Source organism: Motacilla alba, chromosome 20, assembly GCF_015832195.1.
Source record: "Motacilla alba alba isolate MOTALB_02 chromosome 20, Motacilla_alba_V1.0_pri, whole genome shotgun sequence".
Lineage (NCBI taxonomy): Eukaryota > Metazoa > Chordata > Aves > Passeriformes > Motacillidae > Motacilla > Motacilla alba.
Window position 1 is genome coordinate 7,324,884 of NC_052035.1, and position 8,924 is coordinate 7,333,807.

General features: G+C 63.3%; 1 protein-coding gene across 2 annotated transcripts; it reads right to left on the bottom strand.

Moving 5' to 3' along the window:
* Positions 1 to 1,227: 1,227 nt before the first annotated feature.
* On the bottom strand, positions 1,228 to 8,553 carry CD40 (CD40 molecule). 2 transcript variants are annotated; one of them, XM_038158677.1, is made up of 9 exons: positions 7,478 to 8,553; positions 6,159 to 6,240; positions 5,462 to 5,587; positions 5,220 to 5,363; positions 4,895 to 4,994; positions 3,922 to 3,983; positions 3,581 to 3,679; positions 3,122 to 3,147; positions 1,228 to 2,739 (listed from the first exon to the last, which is right to left on the bottom strand). In XM_038158677.1, exons 1-9 carry the CDS (start codon positions 7,523 to 7,525, stop codon positions 2,662 to 2,664), a joined length of 765 nt encoding a protein of 254 aa, XP_038014605.1. In that variant the 5' UTR covers positions 7,526 to 8,553; the 3' UTR covers positions 1,228 to 2,661. The 2 variants fall into 2 exon arrangements, with proteins under 2 accessions (XP_038014605.1, XP_038014604.1); XM_038158676.1 differs by having other exon boundaries at positions 1,248 to 2,817; positions 7,478 to 8,511.
* Between the last annotated feature and the right edge of the window lie 371 nt (positions 8,554 to 8,924).

Here is an 8,924-nt window from a genome sequence, read left to right on the forward strand (position 1 = left end):
AAACATTGACTGCAGCGTGGGAAGAGGGTGGGAAGCACTGTGTTCTACCTTTTCAGTGAGCACTGCAGGAGCCAGACCAGGGGCCTGGCAGGGCTGGACCCACAGAAAGGAAGAACAAGGAAGATGAGGGGTCAAGACCTGGAGTGCCACTGAGCCAGGCACCAGGGTCCCTGGGTGTCCTGTGTGACACTGGGGCCCTTGGCCAGCCCATGTCTCCAAGGGTGCTGCATGGCATGGTTTGGCTCCTGATGGGGCAGAAGTCCTGCACCTCCCCAGAGCATGCACGGCCACTGCTCCTCCCCAGGGCTGGGGGTGCAGGATGGGTGTGGGCTCCTACCAAGTGCTCAGCCCTGTCTCACTGGGATCCCCACCCTGAGAAAGCCCCAGGACGAGCTCTCCAGCTGCTGAGATATTGCCCAAGACAGCAACGGGGAACCCTCAACTGGGCTGGAGAGTGGGATGATTTTTCATTGCTTCCTCATAATAAGAGGACAGGAGTAAGTGACTAGTACAGTCCGTTCACTCGGTAAAGATTTATACAATCACTTCATCCGGTAATTGGTATTCTGGGGAGAGAGAGCGAGCTGCAGCTCCAGCATCCGCCTCTATTTGTTTTATCTCTGTCTTTCTCTTTTTCTCTCCCCTTTTCAGAATGAGTAATTCTGTCCCTCACAATCCCATTTAAACAGAGCATTTGCAGAGTGAATAATTAGTTACATTCAATTAGGTCTCATGCGCTCTCCCTTCTCACTTTGGGGGACAGACGTGCTAATGAGATGGTACATGTGTGACACGCGGCAGCGGGCACCGAGCATGCTGCACGCCAGCAGGGAAGGGGCAGCCTTGGGGGAAGTGGGGAGGGGGCCCCCGAGTTCAGCCTGCCACCTGGGGAGACAGTCCTTTGGAAACCATCTGGGGCTATGGGCTTCATGTGTGGGGTCAAAGACTTTGCATCTGTGGCCCACGTAACACCTTCTCCAGCAGGAGCAGGATCACATCTGTCCCCAGAACTGGGTGTTCTCTGGGCTGGTGCCAAGGGAATGCTGCCCAGCCTGAGACCATCCCACCAGCACTGCTGGGATTGCCAAGCCCTGAGAGGAGGGAAAGCTGCTGCCATGTTTTTATCTCCCTTATTAAACCTAACATTAGGTTTTAAGAGGAGCCTTAAATAATGTGCCACTGCCTGTACTGGCAAAGTTGCTCCATGCTCCAGCTGCTCCTGCTCTGGGATTTATGGCCTTTCTCATGTGGTGCTGCCTGTATTCAGATAGTGGAGGGTCACAGGCTGAGGCTGCTCCCAGGATCTAAAGCCTGCAGTGGGCTCAGTGCTGCTGCAGCCCCACACCAGTGCTCTGGAGCCCGGGGTGACTCCACTGCTGCACCGCAGCACCCCGCAGTGCTGCCCTGCAGCGTGATGGACCCCACTGGTGCATTTCACTGCCAGAGCAGCCAGGCCAGGGGCACAGAGCTGCCTGCTGCAGCAGCCCTGCTCACATCCCGTCTCCTCTGGTGTGGGACCCGGGCTGGGCATGGCTGTGCTGGGACAGCTCCTGCTGTGGGGGTCAGCGAGGGCAGCCACAGGGGAAGCGCATGCAGGGCAGTGGGGCCAGCCGGGTGTGCTGGGGAGGGCCTGGGGACACGGTGAGGGTCGGCACAGCTGGTGGCATCTCTTCCCTTCCTTCTCTGGTGGGAGCCTCTGCCTTGGCAGCACCCGCCCATTCCCAAAGCATCCCTCCCGGAACATCAGAGCCGGGAGCGCCGGTCTCGGGGGCGCCGGTGGGCGGCAGGGGCTGGGGCTGGGGCTGCTCACGCACGGGGGCAGATAACCACGTTTAATCACACGGTTTCGCCAGCAGTGGGTGGAGGTGACGGAGCGCGGCCGCTCCCGCACGGACGGGCGGGTGTGCGGGGGAGCCGCGGGAGGGGGCCCCGCGCTGGGCAACGCCAGAGCCCCCCGCGGCCACCGGAGCCCCGGCGGGACGGGACGGGAGCAGGCGGTGCCGGTGCCGCCCCGCGCAGCCCGCGCCGGTCCCGCAGCACCATCTCCCGGCCGCCGCACGCCGGTGTCCGCTCCGGCCCCGCCGCCATCCCCGGCCCGGGGCACGGCCGTGGGCCCGCCGCTCCTGCCTTTCTTCGTCCCGCGGAGCCCGGCAGCGCTGGGCGGCTCGCAGGGGCCGGGGTGCCCTGTCCGGATGCCAGCAGCCCTGCCCCAGCGCGGGCAGAGCTTCCACAGCACCCCAGGGACTGAGCTCTGCCGTGGGGATCTCACACCAGCAGCTCCCTTTCCCAGCCCTGGCTTCTCCAGCAGGGAGACGGGGCTCTGTGCTGGGGTCTTCTGGCAGCAGTGACACTCTGCTGTGGCCAGGGGCTGCACTGGGCTCTGCAAGTGAGCAGCCGCGCTGGGCTTCGTTGCATCACCTGGGCAGGAAGCAGGATGGGGCTCTGTGGCAGCCAAGCCTTGCTCCAGCAGGGCAGCCCTGTGCAGGTGAGCAGACCAGGAGTTGTAGTGGTATTCCCGTGGGGTGGTCGTGCCATGGTCCATTGCAGCATTACATCATTTGTAGCCAGGCCATATGCCAGATTTCCTCCCCAGCTGGAGAGGGGACAGAGGAGATGGTGCTGTCCAGTCTGTGCTCCTGTCGGGGGCAGTGCCCTGCGCCTTCACAGCATCTCCTGCTCCGAGATGCGGCTCTCCTTGCCATCCTCCTGGGCCACAGGCTGGCCCCTGAGTAGGGTCTCCTGCACAGGCAAGACATTCTCATCCTGCTCCGTGGGCTGCTGGGTACCTGGGTTCTCTCGGTGCTCCCCAGCCTCTATCTGCACAGGGGCAGGGGTCAGGGGCAGGCAGCTACGTTCCCCCACTCTGCACCCATGTCTTTCCACAGGCTCCTGCTACACTCCCATGCAGGCCAGAGTATGGGCCCCTCCCAAATGCTCAGCACTTGCCAGCAGCACCCTCAGGTTGCCCCAGCCCTTGTCCTGCCCCAGCCAGGCAGCCTAGCTCAGCCCCCACCCCTCCTGCATTGCAAAGCCACAGCCCCTGCTCTGCTGCTGGCCCATCCCCAGCTGTGCCCAGGCAGGATCCCAACCCACTGCTGGAGGGGGCTCTAGGTAGACTCACCTCCTTTGGCACTCGTCGCCTGGAATCTGGATGGAAAGAGGAACAGAAAAGGCAATGTTCAGGGGGAAGTGCTCGTGCCCTGCCCGGAGCTTCCCAGGGTCAGAGCCAGGGCTGGTGCTGCTGCACCACAGGTCCTGCAGCTCACATGATGCCTGCTGCCACTGCCAGGCTGGGCAGGCTGGGGATCACAGCAGGAGCCAGAATGGACTCGTGGGGCACCAGTGCTGTCACCCAAGAGCTGGCCCAGCTCAGGCTGCAGCACTGCCAACACACCTGCTCCCAAAGACAGAGTGGGACTCAGCAAACCCTGTCCTGGTGATGTCCCCAGAGGAGCTTCCCCACTCTCAGCAGAGCTGCCTGTGTCCTCCCTGGCTCAACCCCTCAGCCCTTTATGGCCCCTCTGGCCAAGGCTCTCCCTCCCTCGGCCAAGGCAGCAGTTCACAGGCTTTATCCCCTCACCTGTGTGCACCAGACAGTAGATGCAGACACCCACGAGGCACGTGACAACTGCAGCTGTGATGGGGATCAGCACCGACAGCGAGGAGCGCCCGCTCGACTCTGCGGGAGGACACAGGGTCAGTGAGGCACCCACAGGACACCCAGCGTGACACAGAGTCATGTCCCAGCCCCACAGAGACCCCTCATGGAGACAGAGAGGCAGAAAGGCATCACACTGGCCACGCACTCAGACCTTCCTCTCCCAAAAACACCATGCAGGAGGCCAGCTCTTCTGAGTGCTGCAGGAGCCCTGGGGTGCTCTCTGCTTTGCACTGGAGCAGCCCTGGGCACCAGGCACTTACCGCAGATCACATCCGAAGAGTTCGTCCCTTTCACCTTCACCACCAGCCCCTTCTCCTCACAACTGCAGGGAAGAACAGGACCATGTAACCACAGCAGTCACCTGAGCTCAGGGAATAGGTGGGGCTGGGCAGGCACCAAAAGACATCCTGCTCTGAGCCTGCCAAGCTCCACTAGGGAGAGCAGGGCTCCACTGACACAGCAGGAGGGGGACAGCAGCTACACAGCAGAGTACCAACCCTGGGGCTTGGCCTGGGGTTGCTGAAACTGCTAAGGATGGGAACAAGTTTAGGGACAAGGCACAGGAAGGAGTAGACCTGCCCGGTCAGGGAAGCCCCCAAGGCTTGAGCACTGTAGCGATGACAGAAAAGCTAAGATAGCCTACAAGTGGCTCTGTGGGGAAGTAATTTCTGGGCACAGATAAAAGCAAAGTGAAATCCAATGGCTGGCAGCTGAAGCAAGACTAATTCAGCTTGGAAATAAGGCTCATGTTTCTACCAGGAACTGCAATTAACCCTCAAGCAGCTTTCTAAAGACAGGGATGACCTGCCAGTTCATGGCATCCCCAAAGCCAAACTCCCCACGGAGAGGGCTTGTGCTTTGGCTGATGACTGCAGCCACAGAGAGCACTGGGAGGGAGAACCTGAACAGGGCATGGGGCATCCCCATAGATCCTGATCCCTTACTTCCAGCATGGATGACAGCATGGAGACCTCTGAAGGGACAAGCAGTCTGTGCACAGAGCAAGAGACAGACGCAAATGACTGAATGTCTGCTCGACCTCAGCCAATGCTGCCATGGACCGCACCATGCTCCCATCCCTGTTCCTCTCACTCTGGCCCTACATCAGCCCAGATGCTGTGTCCCTCAGAGACCAGCCCGGCCACCCAGTTCCCAAGGCCACCAAGAAAACCGGCAGCACAGGATGTGCTCACTGGGGCTGGTGGAAGGACATGGTGTGTACTCAGACAATACCTTGTCCAGGGGTGGCACGGCTCGGTTTTAGACGAGACATTGGAGAAGGTGCCTTCTGCACAGGGTTCACAGGGGGATGACATCCGCTCCATGGCCTTGGCTGGAGAGGAGCAGAGATGGCAGGAAAGTCAGCAGGGGCTGTGGGGGTCGATGGCCTAAGGGGGCAAGGGGCTGCAGAGTCCAGATGTGCAGCACGCCCCATGGCAATGGCACAGCTCTCCCAAAGCCCTGCCAGGGGGCACCACGCTGGGGGAGCCTCCATTCCCTGAGGTCAGTGCTGACAGGGCTTCAGTCCTGTTAAGTGGGAGCAGCTTGTCAGACTTACCTGCCACAAAGCCAGAGCCAAGCTGGCAAGGCTGGTTCTCCACGCAGGTCTGGCAGCTGATGTCAGAGCAGTGTGTGCCAGCCCGGCACTGGCACACCGTGTTGTGTGTTGCATTTCCTTTCATCTTCTCAATGAGGCCGGCATCTGGGCAGAGGGAACGTGGACAAGGTGAGACACTCAGCAGGGGAGCCAGTCCCCCCAGTCCCCCCAGGTCGGGGACAGTGGTCACAGGGAGCACTTACTGCCTTCACAGATATCGTGAGGAGCACAGTGCTTCTCCTTGGTCCAGCTTGGCTGATAGTGCCCGCTCTCACAGGGGGCACAGACAGAGTCTTCTCTTTCACTGCACTCAGAGACCAGCTTTTCCCCTGCAACAGAGGCTGGTGAGGAAGGGGCAAGGGAGCTTCCCCTCTCTCCAGACAGCACCTCTGCCAGCAGGGCAGGGGAAGGCTGGCAGCTGTGGGTGCCAGGACTGCTGCACTACTCTGCATAGAAGCCAGGACTGAAGGAGTCAGCTCACCCGATGACCACAAACACTGCAGGGGCCAGGTGGGGAGGGAGGGCTGTGGGGCCACTCCAGGGACTGGGAGATGACCTGACAGTGACCACAGGAGTGGGAAACACCATCACAATTTGCTAGTGCCAGTGGCAGCACTCTCCCCACAAAGCTGCCTTTGCCATGGAGTCCTGTAGCTGCAAGAGCACAAACAGTCCCAAGAGAGCTGTGGCACATTTGGTGAGGTCCAAGGGGTCCCCAAGACCACCCACATGGTCCCAGCTGCTCTACCACTGAGATGATACAGGGAGGTGAAGCTGTCAGCACTGCTGGCAGTGACGTGGAAGGGCTCCATCACACCAAGCGAAGCTTTCCCCACTGTGCCCAGGCAGCAGATCCTGGCACAGCCCAGTTGTGACGTTCCCAGGAAAGGGTTTCCATACCTGGCCGACAGCGGTTGCAGCATCTGCCCTTGTACATATACTGCTTATCAAAGCATGTTAAGGCATCACCAGGCTCCCAGCACTGGAAGAAACAAGCCCTGTGAATTCATATCCAATGCTCCCGCATCACCGCGCTTCCACAGACACGTGTGCTAACCTGCACCCGGAGGTGAAGGCTTCCTCACACTGCTCTTCCCACACCTCCACTAACCACAGACCACAGCAGCCACCCACGCTGCCTGATGCCATCTGTGTTGTCTTTGAAGTGGGGTGGCAGTGATTCCGGCAGAGTTGCTCCGCATTTCCCCACATTTCCTACCATAAGGGGATTGCACATCACCCTGTGCCCCTGCCAACAGTACTGCAGTCCCTCACAGGGGGAGCAGCGATCACCAAGCTTTCACGCCCAGAGCACGGCCAGCCCCTTCCCAAGGCTGACACGCCGTCCCTGAGGGACAGGAAAGCCCCAGTCAAGCACATCACCCATGCAACCTTTGCCAGAACCTGCCCTTGCTCCTCCTGGCAGAGGACTACCTGCACAGGGAAGGGTAAAAAGGAGGCAGGGAATGAGCTCTCAGGCAAGACAGGGTGCAAGAGGGCACCCGGAGCACCGCTCCTCTCACAGAGCCAGCCCCTCGCTGCCCATCCCCAGCAGCCCGGCAGCTCCCGGCAGATCCGCCTGGCCATCCTGCGGAGCGGGACGGGGGCTCTGGCAGCGATGAGGGACAGAGGGCCGGGCCGAGGGTGCCACGGACGAGCAGCCAGCACGGCCAGGCGCAGCCCACCCCCGTGGGCACCTCGAGCAGCCCCGGGGACAGCGATGAGGCTGCGGGGCCGTCCCAGCCGCCCACACGCAACTGAAAAGTGAAAGAAAGGCCGGCAGCCGGTTCCAGCGCCCCGCCCGACTGGGGGTCCCGGCTGAGGGTCCCGGGGCTCGCCGCTGCCCGTCCCTGCCCGTGAGGACCCCCGGGCCAGCGCAGGGCGGGGCTGGGCTGCCGGGCCCGCGCCACCGGAGGAAAGCGAAAGCGCGTGGGTAGAAGATCTGGAGAGGATACCAGGCAGTCCAGACAGCTCCTCCGCCCTGGCTGGGTGCCGGGAGAGCGGACCGACGGAGCCGAGGCGGCAGCGCCGCCGGGTCCCGCTCACGCCGCCCGCGCACATCCCCGGGGCTCCCCGGAGGGGGCGGCTGCGCCGAGGGGACGGGCCGGAGCGGCCGGACCGTGCCCCTTCCCAGAAAGCCCGGCGGGACACAGAGATGGAGGGATCCCCTCCGCCTCTGCCCCTGTCCCGCTCCTTGCCCCGATCCCGGCCCCACTCACGCCCAGCAGCGCCGCGCAGAGCAGTCCCAAAAGCCCCAGCCGGTTCATGGCGCTGCGCCCCGACCGCCGCCGCCGCCCTGCTAAGAACGCCTCGGCCGTTCCCGCCCAGGAAGGGGCGTTGGGCCGCCCTGGCCGGGGCTTCCCCGCCGGCCCTGGCTGGGGACAGCTCCCCGCCGGCCCCCCCCGAGCCCCGCGCTGCCCGCCCGGGAACCCCCGGCCCGGAGTCACGGCCGCAGGCAGGAGCGGGGCAGGGGCAGGGGCAGGGCAGGGGTCGGCCGGGGTCCGCGGCAAGGGGACCCCGCTTGTCCCTGCAGCCCCCCCGCAAGAGTTGCAGGTTTCACTTCTTCTTTCAACAGCAGCTCGGAGAGGGTTTTTTTGGGTTTTTTTTTAATATTTAGCCTTTGAGAGCCCCTGAGCTGTCGCCCTGGAGGGCCCCCACGGCTGTGGTCAGGGAGAGCCCCGCTGGCTGCAGCCCTGGAGAGCCCCCACAGCCGCCAAGAGGGGCGGAGTGTCCCCGCGAAGACGTCAGTCCTGAAAGGGGAAGGGGCAACAGCGCTGTGCTGCGGCTGCACCTTCGTCTCAGTTCCCCAGAGCGGTTCCCAGCAACCCCCAATGAATTTCCAGGATCCCTGCCCGCTCCGGAGGCGTTCCCTGCACTTCCCTTGGCATTGCGGCGGCTGGGCAGCGAACGGCGGCTCCTCAGCGCCCCTCGGTGCCCCGGTCACCTCGGTGCCCGGTCACTTATGGCACTGCCGCCACACTGCCCACAGTGCCGCGATGCCGGAGAGGACACACCGCAGCAGCCGCCTGCCCGGTCCCGGTCACGGCCTCGGCCATCGCCGGGTCACAGCCGCTCCCGGGGAGAAGGAGAAGGACAGCGTGCTCCCCGCGGGCTGCGAGAATTGGGAACCGAGCGCCCTGGATTCCCCGGCCCAATGTCACTTCCCAGAACTGACTCACTCGGGAGCACGAAGGGTCCCTGGGGAATCTCGAGGGCAAAGGGGGTGGCAGCGGAGAGAAGGGGATTTCTGGGCCCGATTCCCGCGGGCCTGGCCTGGGAAATCCCCGCGGCGGCGGGCACTGCCTGAGCAGGGTCTCCTGTGGCCACGGGCTGGCTGTGAGCGCCCCTTGCCCCCGGTGCTCCCGGTCAGCAGGAGCTGCTCAGGCGGGAGCCCCTACGAGAGCCCCCGCGCCCGCTGCCCGCACAGCGGGGCAGAGTACCGGGGCAGCTGCTGCTCGGGGCGGCGCCGGGGCGGGGGGCACAGCACGGGAACGCCACCCCTTGAACGGGGCAGGGACACTCCGGTCCTGGCCCTGGGTCCGGTCTGATCCCGACTCGGATCCCAGTGTGATCCTGACTCCGGTCCTTGTCCCGGTCTGATCCCAGATCGCGGGCCCAGTCTCAGAACCTGTCCTGGTCTGATCCCCACCCCGGTCCCGATCCTGA

What these genes read in the sequence shown, in the direction of transcription:
- CD40 (XM_038158676.1), bottom strand. Translation starts at nt 7,525, where the DNA reads ATGAACCGGCTGGGGCTTTTGGGACTGCTCTGCGCGGCGCTGCTGGGC. An exon ending in TCTGCGCGGCGCTGCTGGGC is followed by an intron (nt 6,241 to 7,477) that starts GTGAGTGGGGCC and finishes TGTTTCTTCCAG; the next exon opens with TGCTGGGAGCCTGGTGATGC. An exon ending in CCGTGCCACCCCTGGACAAG is followed by an intron (nt 3,984 to 4,894) that starts GTATTGTCTGAG and finishes TCTTCCCTGCAG; the next exon opens with TTGTGAGGAGAAGGGGCTGG.